The sequence below is a fragment of the Bicyclus anynana genome, chromosome 21, assembly GCF_947172395.1.
Source record: "Bicyclus anynana chromosome 21, ilBicAnyn1.1, whole genome shotgun sequence".
Lineage (NCBI taxonomy): Eukaryota > Metazoa > Arthropoda > Insecta > Lepidoptera > Nymphalidae > Bicyclus > Bicyclus anynana.
In genome coordinates, this window is record NC_069103.1 from 1,057,959 (window position 1) to 1,084,413 (window position 26,455).

At 36.5% G+C, this 26,455-nt stretch overlaps 1 protein-coding gene and 2 long non-coding RNA genes across 7 annotated transcripts in view; 1 reads left to right on the top strand and 2 right to left on the bottom strand.

Moving 5' to 3' along the window:
* Window positions 1-1,784: 1,784 nt before the first annotated feature.
* LOC128199269 (uncharacterized) lies at window positions 1,785-5,779 on the top strand. 2 transcript variants are annotated; one of them, XR_008251920.1, is made up of 5 exons: window positions 1,785-2,511; window positions 2,951-3,123; window positions 3,561-3,696; window positions 3,824-4,024; window positions 4,104-5,779. It is a non-coding gene; the product is annotated as an uncharacterized LOC128199269 (long non-coding RNA). The 2 variants fall into 2 exon arrangements; XR_008251921.1 differs by having other exon boundaries at window positions 1,785-2,290.
* LOC128199270 (uncharacterized) lies at window positions 4,847-7,947 on the bottom strand. Its single transcript, XR_008251922.1, has 2 exons — window positions 7,234-7,947; window positions 4,847-6,009 (listed from the first exon to the last, which is right to left on the bottom strand). It is a non-coding gene; the product is annotated as an uncharacterized LOC128199270 (long non-coding RNA).
* Window positions 7,948-10,534: 2,587 nt separating this feature from the next.
* The window catches only part of LOC112044633 (kin of IRRE-like protein 2), a 140,274-nt gene continuing 124,353 nt past the window's right edge, over window positions 10,535-26,455 (bottom strand). For all 4 annotated transcript variants that reach the window (XM_024080530.2, XM_052888068.1, XM_052888067.1 and 1 more), the window contains 8 exons: window positions 21,935-22,094; window positions 20,990-21,147; window positions 20,488-20,647; window positions 19,201-19,358; window positions 17,046-17,241; window positions 15,500-15,677; window positions 14,366-14,544; window positions 10,535-13,452 (listed from right to left, as the gene is read on the bottom strand). In XM_024080530.2, coding sequence (XP_023936298.1) covers window positions 13,361-13,452; window positions 14,366-14,544; window positions 15,500-15,677; window positions 17,046-17,241; window positions 19,201-19,358; window positions 20,488-20,647; window positions 20,990-21,147; window positions 21,935-22,094 — 1,281 coding nt within the window. In that variant the 3' untranslated portion in view covers window positions 10,535-13,360. The remainder of the gene's footprint in view (window positions 13,453-14,365; window positions 14,545-15,499; window positions 15,678-17,045; window positions 17,242-19,200; window positions 19,359-20,487; window positions 20,648-20,989; window positions 21,148-21,934; window positions 22,095-26,455) is intronic.

Genomic DNA, 26,455 nt, shown 5'->3' on the forward strand with positions numbered 1-26,455 from the left:
GGATGCATACGCTTTTGGTATGTTTTCATTGAGTGTGCAACTTCTGTTAATTATAGTAATCATTGTAGGTAAGTACCAGGGTATAATAAAACAGCAGCAAAACAAATTAACAAGTGATAGCCCAATAAATGCAACTGCACTGCTGAATTAATAAAGGTCTCGAAGACCCCAGAAATAAACACCAGTGCCGCTGCAACTGACAGGTATTCTGCATCGTTCATTTCATTTGGACCTAAACTTACTTTGTCTATATTGAGAGCGCAGGTTAATTCGCGACAGAGACCGACGGAAGTTGTAATAAAATCGTACTGAGCATGCAGCTAGTCTATTTCAGTCAGCTGTTGTCTTTAATTAAATTGCAGTGGATCCAGCTTTGTATAATGTTATGTCTCATCTAATTGAGTATCTCTGCATTTACAGAAAATGAGTTGCACGTATCCAAATAATACTTTAAATCAACTTTAATTAAATACACTTTAACTTTTTTTTTTATGATTGTTTTGAAAGTGTAATTATTTAAACTAAACTAAGATGGTTGTTTGCTTAAGCAGATTTTCATTAACTTTGGATTAAGGTTTTATACTATTTACATAGTAGCAAGATATAAAATATATACCAAAAATAAATGAGTATGCAGCGTGAAAATAGGAATTGTTCTTTGGTCAAATATCGTGTTTCGGAGAGCACAAGTATAATTGCATGTGATAGCGCTCTATAAGTGTCAGCATCCCATCTGGCGTTCTCACCATACTTATCAAATTTCATGAGGTCGGTTAAATAAAATATTGGATTTTTATTACCAAAGTCAACAGCATCTAAACAAAAGATAGATAAAAAAATCAGAAGGCATCTCCGAGTTGAGAAGTTTGTGGTATTACACATCCGTGCCTCGGCTGTCCATCTTCATCAAATAATTAAAACCTATCAGTTATATCAGTATAGTTACGAATTCAAACACTAGCCCTAAGCCCAAATCTCTGAAGAAGCACATGGTCAATTTAGACCTAATAAATTTTATTTTTTTTATTTTTGATTGCGTAATTGCTGTAGGCTCTTTAATGGGACCTCAGCTGTGTTAGGGAGGGCTTTGTGGGAGTGAAGAGATATCGCCAAGTGGGGCTCGAGTGCAAGAAAAGGCTCGGCTTAAAGGCCCGTTCGGAAAGGGTGTTTTGGTCTGTCAGTCCTGACGTCCGTGATTATTTACTAAATCAAGGTTCCGAATCTCCTCGAATTGAAGGTCGCACGGCAGTCGTTAAATAAAATTAGTTGATGATGACGATGATGATGACGACCATGATGGTATTAAATACGTTTTCACGTAACAACCTCTGTGAGCAAGCTACCCTGTGTCACAGCATCGCTATATGGAGCGTAGTGGATGCTCTAAACAAACAGTTACGGCGCAGTTTTACTGCGGGCGCACTTAAGTTGCGCTGCCCATATTGTTGCATCCACTTTACTGTACCAACTGGCAGCTCAACTTGCGCGCAACTTATTATAATGGCGTATATGGGGGTGGATGTTTATGTTGTTGAATTGTATTTATTGGTTGATAAACATTGGCTGTTATTTAACTAATCCTAACTATTTTATTGCAAGCTTTTTATTTATCTTCTCTTGTTAAAGTGTGGGTTAACCACTATCAGCTAATTTAAGGGTCTATGACAGATCCCTTCATATATAAGGGATATGGAATTTAGAAACACTACGCTGCTCCAATGGGGTTTGGGTGATAATGTGAACTCCTTAACAACCACTATCTAATTAATCAGTAATAAACCAGCAGGGTCATTATGTAACTCGGTGAACGCTTTAAAATCACAGTCACGACAACAAATGACAGCGATTTTTCGTTTTTGCGATCATGTAACACACATCTCCCACCGAAATGACGTCATCTTGGATCGTTCTCTGTCACGGTCACTTGTAGGGATTTATCCAAGTTATAACGCAGTTTTTACGTATCGATAGTCAGTTTAAGCGATTATGTAAGCCTAGTGATCATACAACTGGGTGACACAGAAGTTGTCAAAGTCAATCGCTATAGAAACTAATACCGAGCAGTGTTTTAATAAAGTTTACTTGACGCCTGTGATTCAATAATTACAAATAAAAGTACTTTTAGGATTTTTTTGAATTTTGTACTATACCTTGTAAGTAAGGTATTAGTTTGTAAGTCAATAAAATCAGAATTAGAAAAGTTTTTCATGTAAAATATGACGAAAGTTGAGAATATATAGTAGGTACCTACCTACATACTTATTTCATAAAGCAGAATTACAGTTTTAGAGTTAGTTGAAGTGAATTTAATTAATTGTGTTATTTTTGTAGGGTTTACCGACATTGCCATGTACAATACAATGCATGTAGCATTTGTATTGTACGCGGAAACGGAACGAAAAAGATGTCTTTGTCGAGTTCATTGCAAAACTTTCGTGTCGCGATACCAGCAGGTTTTAGAAGAAATACAAAGTCTTTGAACAACTGCTGTTCGCAATGAATTAGAGATAAGTAAGTTATATGAATGAATGAAGGAATTTTCTTCATTCTCTGCGTTGAGCAAGTGACGTGGACTATGGGCCTAACCCCTCTCATTCTGAGAGGAGACTCGAGCTCAGCAGTGAGCCAAATATGGTATTTTTATATGGTGAGCTTCCATCATAGGATAAGTTGGTTTAAGATTTGGAGTAGGCTTATTCAGTACTAGCAGACACACCATAGTTTGACCGGTGTAGTTCCCGTTCCTGTGGGAATATGGGGTAGCACAGAGTAATACGGGCTATATTTTATAGCCTATATTACTCTGTGCTGTAGCTTACCAATGGTGAAAGATTTTTTATAATCAGTCCAGTAGTATTTGTGTTAGATTGTAAGAAACAAATAATATTATCTAAAGATCTGTCACTGTCATCCTAAGAACCTAAATTAAACCATTGAATATTATTTACAGGTCTTGGCAGCTTTAAACTTTTATGCCAATGGATCATACAAATGGCTTTGTCATGGCTAAGCCATCTTTTAGCAAATGCCTACATGAAGTCGCTGACGCTCCTGAATACCCCAGCTGTTTAAAAAAAATGTGTTAAGTTCCCTTTGCATTAAACACAAAATCATTATAAATAAGTAAGTATGAAACTAACTTATAGCACAGTATGAAACATAAACATAACCTATTCATTATATTTTTAGTTTTTTTTTTCTAAGACTCAACTAATTTGTGTTCACTACCACACTGAATCTTTCATAGGTTGATTTTGCATAAAAACTTATTTGCAAAATGAGATTAATAAATAATACACAGAGTGCTTATTTATATCACAGGATGTTACTGTAAATAGACATATACCCAGGTGCTTAATCTAGATTAACATCTACTTACAGATTTATGAAAAAATTTGGATTGCCCGGGTATTAGGGCGGATTGATTGCACCCATGTGACAATAGTTCGGCCTACAAGCCAAGAGCTACTAGGAGGCTAACAATTAGAATTGAATAAAAGCATGGTACCTCCTTTTATTTAAACATTAACTTATTTATATATTGTCAATTAATATTTCAGATATGTGATGCCAATCTAATAATAACATAGTGGATGCTCAATTTGGTGGTGCATCTTATGACTTGTACATATGGAACCAGTGCAATAAGACCACTTGAGGAAAACCTGCCCAATAGGGACCGCTGTTGGTTGTTAGGTAAGCTGTTGCTTAGGTATAACTGTCAGTTAATGAAACTACAGGATCCAAATCTAAATTATGAAACTGTTACTTTTATGTAGGCAAAATACATAATACATTGCAATACACACTTCAATTCTTTCAGGTGACCAATGTTTGCATGATGACCCCCATCTTGGGAGCTGCTCCTAGATCCCATGAAGATATGGACAACATTGCTGTGTCAGAAATACGGTGGAGCCTTGTAGTTGGGTGCATATTGTAAAATGTTTCCTCACTCCAAAACCATGAACTCTGGTTTCCTAAACCCTCAAGCTATGCAGCCGAAGGAGGAGACTTATCACAGGTCAGTATATTATATACCTACTTTATAAGAACTTGTTGGGCAGTACCATGTATACCTACATTATGATTTATTTTTCTAGGAGAATCACTAATAATTTTGAAGAAGTGAAGAGCTTAACAATGTTTCAACCAACACCTAAAGAAGCTTTCACTTGGCTGTTAGATCAAGGGCTGGATACAGAAAACAGTAATCCTTGTGATGGCAGTATTGTCCAAGGATTCCTCACCATGATACCAAGTTGCTAGAACCCTCAAGCTATGCAGACAAAGGACTGGATATATTTTTTCGTGACCAAGCCTTCTGTATAATTATTTATACTTAAACCATACAAAGCACTATCTAGCCCCAAAGTAGGCATACAGAGTAGCTTGTGTTGTGGGTACTAAGATAGTTGATATTATAATATTCATTTACATTTATATACTACCTATAAATACTTATATAATGTAGGTATAAATACACACACACTGGAAAAAACCCATGCTCTTCACACAAATATTTTCCAGGTGTGGGAATCGAAACCATGACCGTGGATGCAGGAGCACTACTTACTGCGCCACGCGTATGTGTTTTTATTTTGAAGCAAATTATTAAAGTTGATAATTCAAATTGTAGTCATGTTTTTAATTAATCTGTAATTAATTTTTAATTTACATTTTTGTTAAATATTTACCTATACTTCAGTCTATTTTTGTTAGAGGGGGTATCTATATGTGTAAGTAGGGTCGTTTCTTGATTAAATTAAACTAAAGAATGAAAGATATATATTATAACAAAATTTGTCAACAACAATATATTAAGTCTGAATAAAAAATACACAAGTAAATATATTTTTTATTTTTAAGTAATAGATGTTACACAAATATAGAGTATCTACTTTAACTACCTGGCCCTACCTGCTTAACATTAAACAACATTGTTTTTAATCAAATCATTATTTATTTATTTCCTACAATGTGGTAGGTACATGTTTTGTTCTTAAAATTATTGAATTGTATAGATAAACAACTAATGTAGTATTAAATTTTTTCTTTTACAATTACTTAAATAATCATCATCATCATCATCATCATCATCATCATCATCATCATTATAAACACATATTCGGCTCACTGCTGAGCTCGAGTCTCCCCCAGTAAGAGGGGTTAGTGCCTACCCGCACTCGGGAGACCCCGCACTGGAAAGCGTGGTTGGTCGGTTGGTTGGATGTTCGCGGCTCAAGATCGTTGTGCTTGGAGGTCCATGTAAGAGGCCTATGTCCAGCAGTGGACGTCTATCGGCTGATAAGGTAAGGGAAGGCCAATGCCTAACCCCTCTCATTCTGACAGGAGCCGAATATGGGCCAGCATATTTGGATTACATTGGCAGACATCACATATGCAGAGAATTAAGAGAATTCTCTGGTATGCAGGTTTCCTCACGATGTTTTCCTTCACTGTTTGAGACACGTGATATTTAGTTTCTTAAAATGCACACAACTGAAAAGTTGGAGGTGCGTGCCCCGGAACGGGTTCGAACCCACACCCTCCGGAATTGGAGGCAGAGGTCACATTCACTGGGCTATTAGGGATAATAATAATAGTTAAATAATATTTCCTCCTAATAATAGATAATAAAACATATTTTGATGTGCAATTTTACAATAAAATTTTTATCTAATACTATGTAATACTGAAATTAACCAAATGATAATAATCATATTCTTTATATACAGTGATGTCATAATTAACTATATTAAATTAAAATGAAATTATATTTGAAAATTTTCTCTCATATGCAATGTCATTATTGATAATAATCTTATAAAAAATCTGTTCATTAAATGTTTGTTTAATTCTTTCTTCATGAATCGTTCATAGAGATGAAGGATTCAGAATCACCAATTTTTTCAAGGTGTTTTGCACCTCAATGGTGACCAGCGACATGGAGACTTCCATAGTCAGTCCCTGGCACTCAAAGTTTAGAGCCCACATCTTCATGTTGATCTGAAATGTAGAAAATATTTTTTTATTACATGAACTACATATGCCCCCGGTTTCTTTAAGTAGATCTCATTCCTGTGGGAATATTGAGATTATATGTGATATTTAACAAATCAAAATGATGATATTTAACAAATCAAAATGTGCAATATTTATTAAGCTGAACATGTACATAATAAAAGAAAATATAAAGTACAAATTATTATTTGAATTAGCAATTATTATCATTAAGAATTACATACACTGGATTAGGTAATACTATTCATTCATTCATGATTAGACCAATAGTCCACCACTCTGACCCAAAGCGGATTAGCAGACTTCAGATAAGCAGAGAATTAAGAGAATTATCTGGTATGCAGGTTTCCTCACGATGTTTTCCTTCACCATTTGATACATGTGATATTTAATATCTTAAAATGTACACAACTGAAAAGTTGGAGCTGCATGCCCCGGACTGGATACAAACCCACACCCTCTGGAATCTGAGGCAGAGGTTACATCCACTGGGCTATTGCTGTGCTTATGGACCTATATCCCTGACAAACCCTCTAGTCTATACTCTGCAGCAACTGGGCTTTTATGGGATTAAACTGAGCTCTTTTGTTTTTTGATTTGCCTTATATTTTATCCAGTTTTGTAGGAGATACAGATACTTGTAGGATTTAACTTAACTATATATTGTAATTGAAATTTGAATTAATTATTTTAAGTGGCTAGCCTCAATCATCATAAAAAAATTACTAATCAAGGTAGGATTTTATATTTAGCCTTAATGTAACTAAAACAAACACCTACAAATACAAACAATTCTAATACATCTGCATAATGAGACAAAGTTTGATTTTGATTATTTGTCTTGTACTTAATGCTTAGAACTTAAAGGTTACAAGGTGCAGGTATAGTTGTGGTTTAAAAAGGCTTGTTAATGCAATATGCTAGTCACAAAACCAAGTATTATGTTAAACTTATAATAGAAAATCATGAATTTCAATTGAATATAATTACTATCTGATGCTCGACAGTTCCAGCTGCATAGTTCTCACTCTCTTGGGACTACAGGGATAAAATATAGCCTATTACACTCGCAAGTTATGTGAGTTTCTATTGGTGAAAGAATTTTCGAAATCGGATTAGTAGATCCAGAGATTACCCCCTACAATATCAAAAATTTCCTCTCATCCTCTTTAAAATAATAATATAGAATATAGATATGTGATAACTTACACAACGCCACTGGCAGACGCGAACACGGAAGGTTTATTTAGTAGCCTGACTTTCCAAAGGCCCTCCAAAACAACCCATCGCCAAGTTTGATCCAAGCCAAGGCGATCATTGAGTTTCCCGGACATCTTTAGTTGCAAGCGATGAACTTTAATAAACAAAACACTATACAATATACTTTACATATTATCACAACGACCATTAAATTAATCATAGGCAGACGATAAAACTTTGAAGAACTTTCGTGTAGATAATGTTTTATGTAAAAGTGGCCGTTTACTTTGATAAATTAACTATTAACACTAATAAAAATGTATACGATAAAATGATTAATTAATTACTTTTATTGAAAACAAAAAACTAGCAGTAGCAAGTACTTTGATCCAACGAAACCAATTTTTTTATTAATATTTTGATACGGCTTTGTTTACCAACAAAGAAACTATGGCACTTCACTTCACCACAGACAAACAGCAAAATCAAGTATAATGCGTATATGTGCAAAAGTATGCCGCACCCGTAGTAAGTAGTACCGGGAAAGGGTGTATTTTATTTAGTCGCATAATGTCGATAAAATTTTGCGCCTAGAACGATATCACTAGGCATTGTGGCTGTCTTTTGTCTTACATAATCGGAATTGCAAAAACACTCTAGTGTTCAATTTAGCTTTGCGTTACACAGTTAGAAGTGATACGTCGAGATACATAATCAGCCTGCAGGACTGAAGGCAAACGTACTATCAGAGACCTATTGTCACAAACTTTAAATTAATAATAATTATTAATACTAAAGGTTTTATATTATAGATATGTCACTAGCGAATCGAAACTGAGGCGGAAAAAATTGGCGAATTGTCTTAATTTCATTTAGTCTCATTGTAAACAACGAAAGTTATATAAACAAGTAATACTTAAATAAATATTTGATTATTATTACAAAAAAAAAACATCATTCATGTAGTAATAGATCATGTATGTAGTATCCCTATTAGGCTTGCCAAATTTGGAAGATATATTTACTATTTGCATCACCTGTCTACAGAATATGTGCAATAAATAAATTGCTTGATTGAACTTTTCAACATCACACTGAGATACTTCATAGGAAATTTCTTGAAAGAAAGTAAAGCTACATATCTCATAGTCTGACCTAGGACTCGAACTTAGGACCTCTTGTACTACAAACTAGGCTAACCACTACTAACTAGTATACTGACAGTATCTGACTGCCTCATTCGACGATTAATCGTCTAGAGTATTCTTAAAAATGTTCACAAAAGAGGTTCACGTGTTTATGACATTTTTAATAGACGAAATAGAAAGCTTACACCAATAACAGTAACAGTAATTCGCTCCACGCCGCCACTGGCTTTGGGTAACGGTTAAACCTCTAACTTGAAACAGAACAAATGTTACAATTCCAGGCGTAACTTTGTGCTGCGAGATTTAAAACTTGATTTATACAGTTGTAATGTGTGCCAGGAGCTAAAGGCGCAGCCACGGTTGGCATAAAATCAGCAACCCATATTTTATTTAATTTAATTACAAGTTTTTTTTTATTGAGAAAGAATACAATAAGGAACTTAAGCTAACTTATCCTTATAACTTTGCGCTAAAGAATGAGCCAGCCCTTCTGTCACCAGTCGAAGCATCTAGCCGTGGTGAAATAATTCGGTGTAATTTTTTGGCAATGCGACTCCGTGGCCCAAGGGTCTCCACGGCTAAAGTTACAAGTAACTCTCAGTCAGAGGGACATACTTGTGCCACCGGTTTCAGCTTTTTCTGCTGCCGGTCTTGATTCTGTCTCCCTGGTATGACACGGTGCTAATGTTTCAATGCATGTAGCGTCTACATTAGGGCCCGCCTCATTTCACAGGGAACCAGCGTCAATCTACCAGGTCTCTTGCCAGCATCCCGACTTATTCCTGACGACTTATTACAAGTTAGCTTTTGACTGCGACCTCACTTGATGTCAAGCGACGATGCTATCTACGAGATAGAAGCCGGCCCACTTGGAAGAGTCCATGTCATTATTATATAATAGTGATAGATACATACATCAAGCTTTGTGATACGAGTATACTACGCAAACCAAGCAGTATAATGGATTATTATAACGTGACTAGCAGCGACAGTGATTGTACCATCATTTAGTGGTAGAGGAAACACCTCGAGTAGGTCCCAGGACTTGTGACACCTTGGGTGTTTAAAGGTTAAAAGGATCCTTTCATAATGCATAAACACTCGCCTGCCTTGCCCCACATGTTCTCCATGCCCACACTAAACTACTTATGATCAATAATTACAACACAAAATCACTAACGCGACTAGCAGCGTGACGGCGTTCACGCAGCTTAACAATGAACTGAACTGAAGTCATCAAATAGAGGAACACGTAACACGATAGCTGGATTATAGCTTCATATATCAGCTCCAAATATCTCACGATGATGATAATGTCACTAAGTCTTTAGGGACACACTAGAGCTAAAAGTGACTGTTTACAGTTCGTATGGACACGACCTAACTTGGAAACAATTTCTAAAAACTTTCTTACGAATGATTTAGGTTGTAATAATACAGCGAAAAGTTTTAATAATGCGGGGACTTGTTGCTTAGTTCCAATAAGATCCGGGTTCTTAATACCAAAGAAAGAAAATTCTTTCTAAAGTTCTCTTCTTTTTCTCAAGTTTCTACCTGGAGATGAGAAAGTTAACTATAATATTATGCTCGTGTCGATTAAGGTTTTCTTAATTGGTCCAAGTCAGGCTGGTGGGAGGCTACGGCCGTGGCTAGTTACCACCCTACCGGCAAAGACGTACCGCCAAGCGATTTAGCGTCCCGGTAAGATGGAAATACACTGTTAGAAGTGGGTACAACAATAGTCCAGCGGGCAAGCATCACACCTATGATATTTGACCATGACCACGATAATGATACATGACGTAATTTTAATTTTAAGTTTTCGACTTTACTTACCATAATTAAATCATGACAAACTGACGTTTCAAAAGTGCTTGTATAATAAGCCAAATTGAAATAAATGAATTTTGAATTTGACCATTGACTTGACATGAGCTGTTGAGGCCTATATCGCATGGATTTTTATTAGCCATCTGATATAATCAGATATCATATCAGCCGATATCCACTGCAGGACATAGGCCTTTAATAGGGACTTCCAAACATCACGCATCTAGCATGATGAGCTTTCGGTAGACGCTCTCTTTTGATATGCTTTCCTCACTCGCCATGGACCACTGTGCTTTCCGGTGTAGGGTCACCATAATATAAAAAAACGAAAGTTATTTCATAAAAATATAAACTTTATTCATCAAATATTTATAATTAACAATGTAATACTAAAACGTATACATTTCGTTGAAATAATATTAGTGATTGAAATCAGATTGAAACATGGAATAAATTAATCGTTTCATAATTATACAGCTTAATTGGGTATCTCCCAATTAACAATAGTTTTCAATTGATAGCGATTGTTTTGAAGCCATTTTGTATTATAGAATGTGAGCCTGAAATAGCCATACCTGCCTCACTTTATGAATACTTCCAGTTTGTCTGCCCATGTTCCTACCATATGCAATTAATAAATAAGATATGGTAAAATCCGCTACTAAAGTACCAATAAATACCTACAGGACCACAAGCTACATACGTTTTCTTTGGGGCTAAGTAGTGATGTGTGTATTGTGTCAGTATATATTTATTATATATGGGTACCTACGTACTGTGCCAATTGGATTTTGACTACCTTTGAATGAATTGATTTATGTGTAATTCGGGAAAATTAAGTAAATTTTAACTATACTTAGAAAACAAAAAATTTCGGGATATTTGTAAAATAAACAAGGTTCGAAAATTTCAAAAAGAACAACGTAGGTAATTTTGTTTGTACGTCCCCGTCTCCGAAACTCGTCATCGCAGATACACTGTTAGGTACTTCTACAAATTTGCTTTTAAAATATTCAATAAGAAAAATTGACAAATGTAGAGAACCAAGGTCCAACTTGGACCATTGAAACCTGTTACTTTCCACCACCACAGTCCAAACTGCATAATTGGAGGATTACAAATTTTCAGCCTTAAAGCCGTAAGAGCCGTGATAGCCCAGTGGATATGACCTCTGCCTCCGATTCCGGAGGGTGTGGGTTCGGATCCGGTCCGGGGCATGCACCTCCAACTTTTCAGTTGTGTGCATTTTAAGAAATTAAATATCATGTGTCTCAATCGGTGAAGGAAAACATCGTGAGGAAACCGGCATACCAGAGAATTATATTAATTCTCTGCGTGTGTGAAGTCTGCCAATCCGCATTGGGCCAACGTGGTGGACTATTGGCCTAACCCCTCTCATTCTGAGAGGAGACTCGAGCTCAGCAGTGAGCCGAATATGGGTTGATGACGAAATTTTCAGCATTCATAAAAGAAGTATGTCTGACTATCGCAGACTCTTAGAACATTGTGTGTATTATTTATACTAATATCATAAAGAAGATAGATTTGAAAGTTCGTTTGTGTGCAATAAAAGATTCCGAAACTACTGAACTGATTTTAAACTTTCACTATTGGGCAGCTACACTATCCCCTAGTGCTAAAGGATATATTTAATCCCCGTATTCTTACGGGAACGAGAACTACGAGGGTGGCCCGTAGCGTCAGCAAGTAACTAATAGTAATGTGAGATAGGATGCACTGTTACAGGTAAGTGTAGGTAGTTCCTTCTTCCTCCAATATCTAGTTAAATAAAACAAGCGCATAGCTTATACGTCATTTTCTTAAAATAGTCTAAATAAATTCAATATGCACTTCCTTAAATCCTAAGAACTATATCTAATAAGTGGGATCAAAGTTTGCATTAATGTATACGATAATTGTTAGGAATAAATATCATATTTCCTAAAGTAAAACACCGTTTATATATAATACCCGTATTCCATAAAGACTTAATACCTTCGATATGTTAAGTATGGCAACTTGCGTGGTTTAAACTAAGAAGTAAGTAGTACAAAGTTAGCAAAGACAAGTGGAAGAAGGTGCCTTGTTTTTATCACGCCTTATTTGGGTTGCATAAACGCAATTTCCAGCGGAAAAATAAGGTCTGTCAATTATCACTATAAAATAAAGACATCTATCTATAGCTTGGCAACTTCGTTCGTAACACTCCCGGGGGGCGTGTAGCGATAAATGAAAAACCCACTCACTTCTCCGCACGCACTATTTCACACCCGCGCAGTCTTTCCCCTCGTCGCCCGCATATCATGGGAGTGTCATCAACTAAATTGCCAGACTACAGAACTAGTTAAACAGAGTTAACTATACTTCAGGCGGTCTAGAGCTATAAACAATTTTTTTAATTTCTTACTTTACCTCAATATTTAAATTTATCATTGTAAATAGTTTGTGGAAGTGGATCGTTTATATTAAATATGGTCTAATATTCGTACTTCTTAGAGTTTGAATGGAATCTCCATTAAAATTTGCCTATATTGAAACCTTCGTTTTAGGTACAAACAATCTGTTAGCTTTTGTGGATCTATAGTTATTACTGTTTTGATGAAACATCTCATATTGTTCTTAAATCAAATCTTAGTATTATTTATCAATATAAATATCACTCACTATTACATATTATATTACGAATAAATTATCACTAACATAATACTGCATGCATACACATCATAATCATAATCAATCATATCGTTAAATAATATTCGTTTTTAGTGTTAAAAGCTGTGGCATTGGAAATTTTTGATCTTCCTTTATCCTTTTAATTATCTCGATCTTCGAAATTCTCGATTTAAAAAAAAAAATCTAAAATGTTTATCAGCAAATCCAGTAGACATACCTACTGTTTATGCACAACCATTATTAATATATTTTTATATTCGTAATTAATAGCATATAAAGGTATGTTTCTTTTCTATTATCGAAGGTCTTGTATCGTATCGTCACAAAAGTAATCTACCTATATCACAATATAGTCTATGTTCAACCTAAATTGTGTCAGTATTCAAAAAATCATATGTATCTTTGGTTACAAATGCAATAAATTATTTACGCTTATCTTTAACATTATCATTATGTGTGATCACAAAATTGTCTTTGTCTACATATCACTCGATTTGTGTTTCTATATTGTGTCTAGTGGTCGGTAGATCTCTTTCTTGTATCAGTTCGCCGTCACTGTGACCGGAGTCTGTGTCAGCTGTAAATAATCACATATTCACATATTATTCATATGCCATACTAGTGGACGCCCGCGACTTCGTCAACGTGGAATTAATTTTTTAATTTAAATAATTAAAAAATGGATTTTTCGGGATGAAAAGTAGTCTATGTGTTAATCCAGGGTATTATATAACTATCTTTGTTTCAAATTTTGGACAAAATGAGTTCAGTTGTTGTGCCGTTATAGAGTAACAAACATCCATACAAACTTTCGCGTTTATATTATTTGTAGGAAGTATTAATTTAGTATTTGTAAGTAGGTTATGCCAACGTAGCATATTCCTATAAATACAAAGGGTATATTGTAATATACGCTTTGTATTTATAGGAATATATGAATGATGGTTCAAAGTGAAGTTACCATAATATAATAAGCTTTTGTACATTTGGCAACATTTATAGAAATAGATGAGTAATGGTTCAAATCGCAATTATGACTTAATTAGGTAAGTTAATGCAAGTTTGATTTTTTTTCTAACTGAAAGAACTACATTTATTTTGTGTTTAGTTATAGAAAACCCTGGACCATGCTCGAGTGATTCATGTTCAAATAATGTTGGTTTCTGAATGACAAAATACCTTTTTTCTTTCCCATTGCTAACAAGCAGACTGTTTTTTAAGATTCACGTAATCTAAAATTGCGAATCTTACACAAGTTGTGACACAAAGAATTACTTTTAGTTATAAACAAACACTTTAATTTTTTTTTCTTTTAAAAAGAATATTTGCCATATCTTTGAAATACGACCAATATTAATATTAATAATTAGGAGTGGGTACGACAATAGACCAACGAGGCAGGGATCGAACCACCACCCCTCGGTAATGAGTTCGACCGCTCTTACCGTTGAGCTATTAAGGCTACTTTACATTGTAAACAGAATACTTGCCATGGGGTCTGGTATCTAGAGCCAGCACAGCAAGGGGCGTGTCTTCCAGCACGCCCGACCACCTCGCAGCCAGCACTCGGGAGCCCCTGTGACCCCGCACCACCACCGTCGGGACGATACTCGGCGATATCGACGAGCCAGAGTACATTGATACGCCAACACTTCGACGCAGAATTGTACTACAAAAACAATTTTTTTTAATCTTTTCTGGCGATAGACGTCCTTTGCAGGATATAGGCCTCTTGCAAAGACTTTCAAACTTTATGATTTTACTAGCTGACGCCGCGCGGTTTTACCCCAGTAGTTCCCGTTTCCGTAGGAGCACGAGGATAATATATAGTATATAGCCTTCCACGATAAATGGGCTATCTAAAACTGAAAGAACTTTTCAAATCGGACCAGTAGATCCTGAGATTCGCGCGTTCAACCAACCAAACAAACAAACAAACAAACTCTTCAATTTTATAATATTAGTATAGATTACTAGTAAGTAATAAAGTTCCGGGTGATGGCTTAGGCCGTGGCTAGTTACCACTCTACCGGAAAAGAATCGATTTAGCATTCCGGTACGATGTAGTGTAGAAGCCGAAAGGGGTGTGGATTTTCATCCTCCTAACAAGTTAACCTGCTTCCATCTTAGATTGCATATTCACTTACCATCAGCTGAGATTGTATTCAAGGTATAAATTATAACTTAATAAATGAAAGTAAAGTGGAAAACGAAATAAAAATGAAAAAGAGAATTATTTTGCTAACAGAAATAATCTGTTAGCAAAAGCTTTAACACGCAGTTAAACAGTTATTTTTTCTACTCGGTTTAGTTAAACTAACGTTCATTACGACTGCTGTCTCACCTGATGTAAAGTGACAATGCAGCCTAAGAAGAAAATTAGTTTACTCGATTAATTAGTACAAGTTTAGTTTTACCTATTAAGTACTACAAATTTCTACTCGAAACTGTACGGGCAAGCTAAATCGCTTGGCTTATTCACTAGGGTCTCCAGCCACGACCAATGTCTACTACCAGACCTTAGCCAATTTAGATATTTTCGGACCACTTTGTAGACAACCACAACACTACCAACTGTATTGGCGCAGTTTAGGTGGTAAAAAAGTTTCGAGAATATGTCTCACTTTTGTTCGGGATCCCGCTGCGGCTGTTGTCGCTTCTTGCAAATGACCACCAGCGTGACACACAGGGTGGTCAGTATGGTGAGCAACACCAACGATAGAGAAGCGCCCACGAGAAGCGCCACACTATTGTCGTTCGATGGTGGCTGAGGTGGCATCGGAGTCATTGTTTGGAGAGAACCTGACGAAAACAAAAACAGATTAAGAGATTAAGACATAAATATGATCATAAAAGAAAATGAGATAAATCTGGCTATTAGATAAACGATAATGATGGCTTTTGGTAAACAAAATAAAGCCGTGGGCTGTTGTAGGCTTTTCTCGGACCGCTCGCGTTCGGAACACTCGTAACTGTTTTATTTTCTCTTCAAGATAGCCCTTGACTATAATCTCACCTGATGGTAAGTGATGTTGCGATCTAAGATGGAAGCGGGCTAACTTGTTAGGAGTAGGATGAAAATCTACACCACTTTTGGTTTCTACACGACATTGAACGTTAAATCGCTTGGTGGCACGTCTTTGCTGGTAGGGTGGTAACTAGTCACGGCTGAAACCTGCCATCATCCAGAATTAAGAAAACCTCAATCGGCCCAGCCAGAGATCGAACCCAGGACCTCCTTCTTGTAATTAATCCACTGCGTAGGTATACCACTGCGCCACGGAGACTATCAATACTTACTTTATTTATAACTTACTAACGTAGTTTAAAAAGTGCTTGCTAAATGTCTAATTGAAATGAATTGAATTTGATTTTGACTATCGTAGGCTCTTGGTCTATAATACTCTAAGGTACTAAGGAACACCAGTTAATAGGAAAAAAAGTAAAGAAAAAATCAAAACAGGTTTCAAATATAATTTAGTAGGTAGGATAAGACGTAATTGAGACAGGGAAAAATTTAGTACAAAAAAAGACCAATTTATTTTAATATTTCTTTTACTATAAAACTTTTATGAGGGAATTTTCCATGTTTGCAATACAATAACAGATTTAATTTAAACTAGCGGACGCCCGCGACTTCGTCCGCGTGAAATTTAAATTTTCACAAATCCCTCGGCATCCATGGATTTTTCCGGGTTGAATACTTTCCAACCTATGTGTTAATCCAGAGTAAAATCTATTTTTATTTCAAATTTCAGTCAAATCGGTTCAGTAGTTGCAGCGTTATAGAGTAACAAACATCCAAACAAACATCTAAACAAACATCCATACAAACTTTCGCGTTAATAATATTAATAAGATTAAAGTAAACAGGTGTTATTGCAGCCAAGTTGTAGGGACCTTATATGTTTTAAAAGAATCTATACTAATATATTAAAGCTGAAGAGTTTGTTTGTTTGTTTGTTTGTTTGTTTGATTGAACGCGCTAATCTCAGGAACTACTAATCCGATTTGAAAAATTCTTTCAGTGTTAGATAGTCCATTTATCGAGGAAGGCTATAAGCTATACATTATCCCCATATTACAACGGGAACGGGAACCACGCGGGTGAAACCGTGCGTCGTCAGCTAGTATATTATAATTAGCGAAAATTTTATAAAGGTTTTTTACCAGGTACATCCAAATCATCGCTAGTCCGTATGGGGATGCTGTGCAACGCAGCCGGATGCTGTGACCTTCCGCGAGGAGTTTCCGAGTACACGAGGAAAGTGTACAGCCCCGCAGACAGAGCGTCCAGGGGAAACTGCGGAGTGACGTCATTGCTGGCTCTGTATACTGCTTCAGTGAGACCTCTGCCAGAGATGCCCTGGGTAAAAAGCACGAATCATCATTGTCAAGTATCTTAACGACCCATTACATGATGCGGCCTCTCTCTATAGGAGACGACGACGACGACTTTCGACGGCTTCCGTGGCGCAGTGGTAAGTGCGGTGGATTTACAAGACGGAGGTCCTAGGTTCGATCCCCGGCTGAGCCGATTGAGGTTTTCTTAATTGGTCCAGGTCTGGCTGGTGGGAGGCTTCGGCCGTGGCTAGTTACCACCCTTCCGACAAAGATGTACCGCCAAGCGATTTAGCGTTCCGGTACTATGTTGTGTAGAAACCGAAAGGGGTGTGGATTTTCAACCTACTCCTAACAAGTTAGCCCGCTAAGATGACTATCTGATCTGAGATGGACTGATCTAAGATGGACTTAGATTGCATCATCACTTACCATCAGGTGAGATTGCAGTCAAGGGCTAACTTGTAAACAATAAAAGAATATAAAAAAAGTAGAGGGAAAACGTAGCTTAGGCCCACTATGCTGCTTCAATGCAGGTTGGCGGGATTACGGTCATCATTTCATCATCATTATCAGCTGATAAACGTGCACAGCTGGGCAAAAGCCTCTTTCATGGACCTTGAAACACAGCGGTCTCGAGGCGTCAGCACCCAGCGGATTCATGCAAATCGATGAACCGAGGGATTAGGGTGTTATTGTTAAATTAACGGCCACTATAAGATGTTAATACTAGTGTCCGGATGGCTTTTCGCGCTATTTTAGACAAGGGAGTGAAAAACTGTCATCTTTCCAACTATTTTAATTTTTTACTGAAAATATCTTTGAAGAAAGAAAAGCTCAGTAGGTGCGTTATACGTATAAATCCCGACCCAGGATTTGAATCCAGGAGCTTTAAAGGTAAATTTCTGTATCAACGAGGCAGATATAGCACGAATAGGAATAAATAAATCATTAATAGTTACACTAGTCACTGTTTGAATTACTTCCGTAGAATAAGATAGGCTTGTAACTGAACTAGTTATGAATGAATGATCGTTTATTCACAAAAATGTAGGTCGTACACGATGGTAAAATTTAATTGAGCCTATACATTATACCATAATGGTGTATGAATGTTATTATCTTAGACTAATAACCTTTAGACCCGTCTACCTAAGAATTTTTCACTCCAAACGTAAGCTACTTCTGTGACTATGTGAGCATTAGAGCTAAACTACCTTCGCCAACACGTACACAAGCGTACCTATCGTAGCGTAGCGATGCCTCAAGTGCCCCGATTTCGGGTTACATAAAACATCTTACGAATCTGGTGACAACACACTATCTGTGTGTTATCACCTCTATGGTTATTTCACGGTGTCATCAATTCTATGGCTATTATCAAGTTGGACAATAATGCAACATGACACAATGGAACGTCGCGTGATCGATGAAGAAGGACAGAAGCGAATGAAGAATTAACGGAAAATTAAGCTTGATAAGACCATCGCTTTAATGCAGAAATGCAAACATACTGCTCGAGAAATGTCAGACTGAGAAGCCTAGAATAAAGTTATTGAAGTGATAACTTCTTTTTTTTATTTATCCCTAGTAAAAAGCCTTGAGAGTAAAAAAAAACATAGCGGACTTGTATGTATCAATCTATACTCTATACATATATATAAAGCTGAAGAGTTTGTTTGTTTCTTTGATTGAACGCGCTAATCTCAGGAACTACTGAACCAATTTGAAATATATTATCCCCGTTTTCGTACGAGGACGGGAACCACGCGGATAAAACCTCGCGGCCTCAGCTAGTGTATTATAATTTATGTACTGTCAAAAGTGTTGGCGGCTGGAGAGCGTTTTGTTTGGAAGTCCATGCAAGAGGCTTATATCCAACAGTGGACGTCCATCAGCAGTTAACGACGATGATGATGGTGTTATCACTTGAAGAGATAATAGGGAAATATTAAAGGGGACAGTATAGACACCTCGACCTCACCTGATCGTTCATAGTGGAGTCATCGCCCATCACGGGCGCGTGGTGGCGTACCTCCAGCGCTTCGAGAATGAACCGCTGTGGCAGCCCGCCGTCGTGACCCGGCTCGCAGCGCAGGAACTCGTCTTCTATCTCGCAGTTGCTCGGAGGCTCGGGTAGAGCTACAGAATAGTTATTTATGCCACTGTCATGTAAAGGCCATTGTAGCTCGAGAGTTTTTTGTGCGAAGCCGAATTGCACGAGTGCTACAATTGCTAATTGCGTGCAGTGGCATACAATACTTTTTCTACGAGCACAATACAACCGTCTGCCCAATTCCAGAAAACGACTGACAACGATGTGATAAAGTATTAATTTTTTTTGAATCTTTATATATTATGCACTAGTTGTAGTTACGAATCCAATTGAAAAGCCTAGTAATTTGGACCAAGAACCTACGATAGTTCGTCAGCTTATATTCCTATGAAAGTACAGTTTTATACGTGGACAATAATTGAAGATTCGGACCTTTGAAACCTGCTACCTCCCAAAGCCACCATGGTCCAAACTCCATAGAGTTACTCAACGAACTCAGGTATACGTGAATGGTAGGTGCAACAGCTACACACTTTCAGCATATTTTATAAAGATTTTACACTATTACCACATTTTTAATGTGTTACAAAATTTTTGGAATCTATACCAAAAAATGTCCCGTCCAGTGTGTGTGTCCCGTCAAAATGTAAATTACAAAAATAAAAACAATTCTTTGTGTACCCAGCCTTACTCTAACTTAGGTGATTTTAGACTAGCGTATTTTGCGGGTATACGGTCCTTTCAGCATACGCGCTACATATCGCGCTTCAAAAAACCGAACTCGCGTAAACGGGCATATTTCGGCGTGTCCGCTCGAACCGGTGTTGTCTTGTCAGTATCCCTGGGAGGCGTCTCCTCCGGCTCGCGCTTATACGAGCTCAGAAGCGCGTCAACGCTCCAACGAATTGAACGTGAGCCAAAAGGCGCGCCTATACGCGCCTACATGCACTTCCAAAAACGAGCTCATACGCGCGTATAAAACGCTAGTGTGAAACCGTTCGTAGACATTGAAGCGAGGAAATTTATAAAATTTAACAATTTCTGCTATATACATTGAGATAGTATATATTTAACGGTTCAACCTCCAATAACTCTATGTTACCCTGGTACTTTGTTTGACTCTTTTACTTGTGATGATTTCTATCAGGTCAGTCCACCTACTGTACACCGCACAAATGAACCTTACTCCAAAAAACTGGATGAAAACCTACTGACCTGCAGGCATAACCCTGAACAAGCACGGCTCCCGCTGGTTGCCGATGTCGTTGCTGGCCCAGCACGCCAGCCAGCCCAGATCCTCGTCACCATCTTCAGTGGGTAGACCATGGACCACAGAGCTCGTCGCGCCCCTTATGGTGACATTTGATGGCGGTATCTAGGTGTTATAATATTTAATGATCATCTTTTGTCATCGCAAAACTGTAGTCACAATGTGAAAGAAAGAAAATATAAATACCATAAAAAACAAGACTTGAAAATGTAGCAATTCTCGCAATCAGTTATTCTACCGTATAAAGTTGTGAGATCCATGTAATTGCAAGTCGACTACTCCTGTATTCTGTTTTAAGTTAATTACGTAATTAGCTAACCTAACAACATCTTATAGTGACCCTATCAATATTAAAAATCTTCTACATTTTAAATAAATAGATTGAGAAAACAGAGAAGTAAAAATTTGATCTAAATACGGGAAAGTAAGCAGTAAAAGTCCACTTACAGGTAAGACATCCTTAGTCCCATTATAAGTCCAATAAAACCTCAAAGGTCCAGCGTCCCTAGTTGAAGGCGCGGATACAGAGCAGCGTGCCCTGACCTCTCCGCCTGGAGCGCCAGCTATCTGCTGCACCACGCTCCCCGCTGAACATTCAGGGCGCGCTACACACGTAAAAGATAAGTCAAAGTCAAAGTCAAAATTCAGTGAAAACTTCTACCGGAAAAATAACTTTAGTTTTCCTGGCACCATATAATTACATTACATATAATTATTTTTCTGGGTATACTTTTCTTTGTTCCTTATACTGCAAAGTTATAAAATATCCTTCCAGCTTTTTTCGCTACCACCTACAACATAGGTAGGTTGGCACCGCTTTCAAACCGCAAGGAAATAGGTACAATGTTATTTTTCGCTTTTTAGAGTAGTTAATGCATCTATGAAGTCGGTTCAATTTTTTTGTTAAACAGATTTTATTTTTCTGTTTTTAGTGTGTCCTAACATTTATCACATATTTCAGCTATTTTGATTTCAACACAAAAGTAGGTACTGAATCGATTTTCGTGAAAATTAAATAGGACCCAGTGGCGTGCACAAGGATTTTAACTAGGGCATGTAGTACAAGTAATTTTTACTTATGTACTGTGGTTCAAAATAGGTTTGTATGTTTGTAAGTCCTTAGGGTAGGCAATGCATTTTTTGCATCTATGTAGTGCACGCCACTGATAAGACCAATATGAAAGTATATTTTTTCAAACAAAATAATTTAATACAAAATTGATTAATAAATGACGAAGTTATGAGGTAAAAAACATTAAAAAAACATACGTTTCGAATTGAGAAACTCCTCCTTTTTTTGAAGTCGGTTAATAAAAATAATAGTCCCTCCGTAATATTAAGTACGGAAGTATATATAAGAATAGTCTTAAGATAATAATATGTGGCACTTACACAGTACATTCAAGTTGAGAGGTTCGCTGAGTCCACTGCCCTCTGAGTTCCAAGCTCGGCATCTGTATCTTGATGAGTGGTGTCTCCGGAGACCCCTTAGCACCAGCTTGTTGCCTTCTACTGCTATACCTCCTATGGGGTCGTCTCGAATTAGGTGGTTCTGTGTTCAAAAATAATATGACTTAAGTGGTAAAGTGGTAGTGGAGGTAAGGTAGGGATAAAGGTATAGTAATTTACTTTGTGTTTATATTTTTTTTGTATTTTAAAATTAACCTGAGGTGGCAATCCAACACACTGCCTTCCAGCGTTATGGGCAACGGGGTATAAATTATGTTTGTTGTATCAACTCAAAGTTTTTTTTATGTTAGTTTTAGCAGACTCAGAAGTGGATTACAAAAATAAGAAAACCAATGTCGAACAAAGGTCGAACAATATTTGTTGACAACTTAATTAACAAATTAAACTGAAACCACAATAGGACCCTAGAATATAGTGAATGACCTTGAGTGAAGTCACGCACTTGTGAACGTTGTGTGTAGGGTTAAAGGCGCCTTTGACAGATATCTAACAATATCATAAATTTTGGATACGACTTCACGTAAAGTGGAGTAGAGTCACGAACTTGTGATAATTGTATATATGGTTAAAGGAACCCTTCACAGTTAACTAACACTACCCTTTTCACTCAAGTCACACTGCCCGCCTAACCCCCCATTAAGGATTATACAACAAAAAATGTGGACGGCTCTAACGCTTCGAGAATACTGAAGCCGACCGTACGACGAGTGCCTTATATCGCAAGCCATACCTTTTATCGGCACGAGCCAACATGAGATCGAGCGACGTCATATCCGTCTCAGACTACTATTTACTACATTATATTCATTTATGCATTCTTAATCATTTGTATGTGGTACTACAGTCTCGGACCAAGGCGTGTTTGGGACCCTCGTAACTTTAATTTTAAGTTTTCGAATAATTATTATCACCATTATCTTAAGTTTAATATTATTACCTGACGTTTCGAAAGAGCTTGTAAACTAAGCCTATTTGAAATAAATGAATTTTGACTTTGACTTTGACTATCAATTGTAAAATGGAACTATTTGTAGAGCACTTTCATACAGATCGTTCACGAAGTACTATCGGCCAAGCAGCAATGCTGTATTATTTTTGCTGTGTTTACACCACATGGATCGTTTACATGTCTATCAGTAACGCTTTACTTTAAGAGAAAAGTGTGCGCGTGGAATTTAGTTTTTCGCATATCTCGGGAAACCATGGATTTTTTCGGGATAAAAAGTAGCCTATGTGCCTCCCCCAAGCCGATTGGTCATCGTGGGGGAAAATGACCAAGACCCCCTAAGTATAAAAAAATGTACCACAGATATATTTATAGCTACCTTTAATGCAAGATCGTTACGAACTGCTGAAAAACTTCTAGAACTGGATCTAGCCATTGCTGAAATTAAATGGGACATAATAGGTATCAGTGAAATGAGAAAATTTGGAGAAGGTATAGAAGACCACGGTAACTACATATTGCAATATAAAGGCGAGACACCAGGTTTGTATGGTGTAGGATTTCTAGTCAAAAAGAGACTTGCACATAATATTGAAGAATTTAAAGGGATCTCCGAAAGAATAGCTGTTCTGAATATAACGTTACCCTTGAACAAAGCAGAAAAATGGACCATCATTCAAGCGTACTCACCAACTGAAGCAGAAAAGATAGATAATGTTGAGAAAATTGAAAAATTCTATGAAGACTTAAGAATAGCTGTACAATATTCACATAAGAATCTTATAGTAATGGGTGATTTTAATGGACAGATTGGGAAATGTAATAATAGTGGAGAAGAATATACAATTGGAAAATACGGACAAGGTAAAAGAACAAAAAACGGAGACAGATTGATAACATTTGCAATGGAAAACAAACTTAGAATTCTCAATAGTTTCTTCAAGAAAAAGAAATCAAGGAGGTGGACTTGGATTTCACCAAATGGATTACATAAAAACGAAATTGATTTTATTATGTCCAATAAATTTAAGACTTTTCAGGATATATCAATCATTCACAATTTAAATTTTTATTCTGACCATAGAATGGTACGTGCAAAATTAACAGGCACACCTATAAAAACAGCTAGAAGATTGCATAATGATAAATCTGCCATTGTTTGCACCGGAAACAACAATCAACTTAGTACTAACTTACAGAAACTAATTGACGAAAGTAACTTTACAACGATGCCTCTTCAAGCTAAGTACGAACATGTTATAAATTTATTAAAAACAGAAACAAAGAAAGTAAATGCAAAATGTAAAACGGAAATTTCTAACAAAACACTACAGCTGTTACAAGAACGAAAAGAACTTTTTAATAAAAAAGATAAAAAATCAAATCGGTCTAAAATAACTGAAATCAGTAAAAAGATAAATGAAAGCATTAGGAAAGATAAGAAACTAAAGAGGCAAAACACATTGAAGAAACATATTGAACGAACTGGTGGTATCAAAAAGGCGATTAAAGAACTAAATCATAAAAAAGATTGGATGCTAAAGATGAAGACTAAAGATGGGAACCATACAAATAAAAGACCAGAAATACTTAAATTAGCTACAGACTTCTACCGGAAGCTATACCAAAGCAGAAACCAAACAGTTGAGATAAACGAAATATCCTTGGAACCTGAGCCAATACCTAAAATTCTAACGGAAGAAACTATAAAAGCAATTAATACTCAGAAGAGAGATAAGGCAACTGGAACTGATCAAATAACAAATGAACTTCTAAAATTTACCATACAGGTAATTGCTCCTCTATTAACCAATGTATTCAATGAAATTATTGAAACTGAAAATATTCCTACAGACTGGACTAAGTCGATAATTACATTGTTGCATAAGAAAGGCGATAAGGGAGAAATTGGAAACTACCGGCCAATTAGTTTGATGTCGAATGTATATAAGGTTTTTTCAAAAATAATTTTGTCCCGAATTACACTTACACTTGACGAAAACCAGCCAAAAGAGCAGGCAGGTTTCCGTGCCAAATATTCAACTATAGATCATATACATGTTCTGAGACAAACATTACAAAAATATAATGAATACAATAAAATTTATTACCTAGGATTTGTTGATTATAATAAAGCCTTTGATTCCTTGGAACATGAATATATATGGGAGGCAATGCGTAGCCAGGGTATTGAACAAAAATATATTCGACTATTAAAGAAGATATACTCGAAAAGTACAGCTCAAGTCAGGCTGGAAACAACGGGGGAAGCGTTTCCTATACAGAGAGGCGTTCGACAGGGAGACCCGATCTCACCCAAGTTGTTTTCAGCAGCCCTGGAAATGATATTCAGGAACCTGGACTGGGACAAAAATGGACTCAACATAAACGGAGAAAATCTAAACCATCTACGTTTCGCAGACGATCTAATTATATTTTCTGAATGTCCCATAAAGTTACAGCAAATGCTTCAACAATTATCAATCCAGAGTGCGATAGCAGGGCTCTCAATGAACACAACTAAGACAAAAATTATGACTAATGGCCCAAAGACATATAATATAGAAGTAAACATGGAAAACATTGAATATGTAGAAGAGTACGTTTATCTTGGACAACTAATATCCATAAACGATACAATGAAAAAAGAAATTGACAGAAGAGTATCTAACACGTGGAAAAGATACTGGTCCCTTAGTGAAATAATGAAAAATATAGATATGCCAATTAAGGAGAAAAGGAAAATATACAACACATGCATTTTGCCATGTTTAACGTATGGCTGCCAAACATGGGCATTAACAGAAAAATTAATAAATAAAATAAATATATGTCAAAACGGAATAGAAAGAAGTGTAACTGGAGTTAGGAGAAAAGATAGAGTAAAGTTAACAAAAATTAAAAAGACTACTAAATTTAAGAATGTGGAAAAAGTATACAAAACACTAAAATGGCAGTGGACAGGACACATGATACGGGAAAAGGGCGAGAAATGGACAAAAACAATTTCAGAATGGTATCCAAGGGATGGTAAGAGGAATAAAGGAAGACAGGTGAAACGTTGGGAGGATGATTTTAAAAAGGTCGCCGGTCCTGAATGGATGAGAATGGCGAAGGACAGAGAAAAGTGGAGATCGTTAGGGGAGGCCTATGTCGAAGGACAAGCTGCTAATTAATAAGAATTATGTATATACTTTAAAATGTAAATCTTAAATACCGGCAGTAATAAAGGCTTATTTTATTTTTTATTTTATTATGTGTTAATCCATGCTATAATATATCTCAATATCAAATTACAGCTAATTCGGTTAAGTAGTCGAGGCGTGAAAGAGCAACAAACATTCATATCATTAAAATCATCAATATTCGCAAATCTCGGGAAACCATGGATTTTTTCGGGATAAAAAGTAGCCTATGTGTTAATCCAGAGCAAAATTTATTTCCATTCTAAATTTTAGAAAAATTGCTTCAGTAATAGCGGCGTTAAAGAATAACAA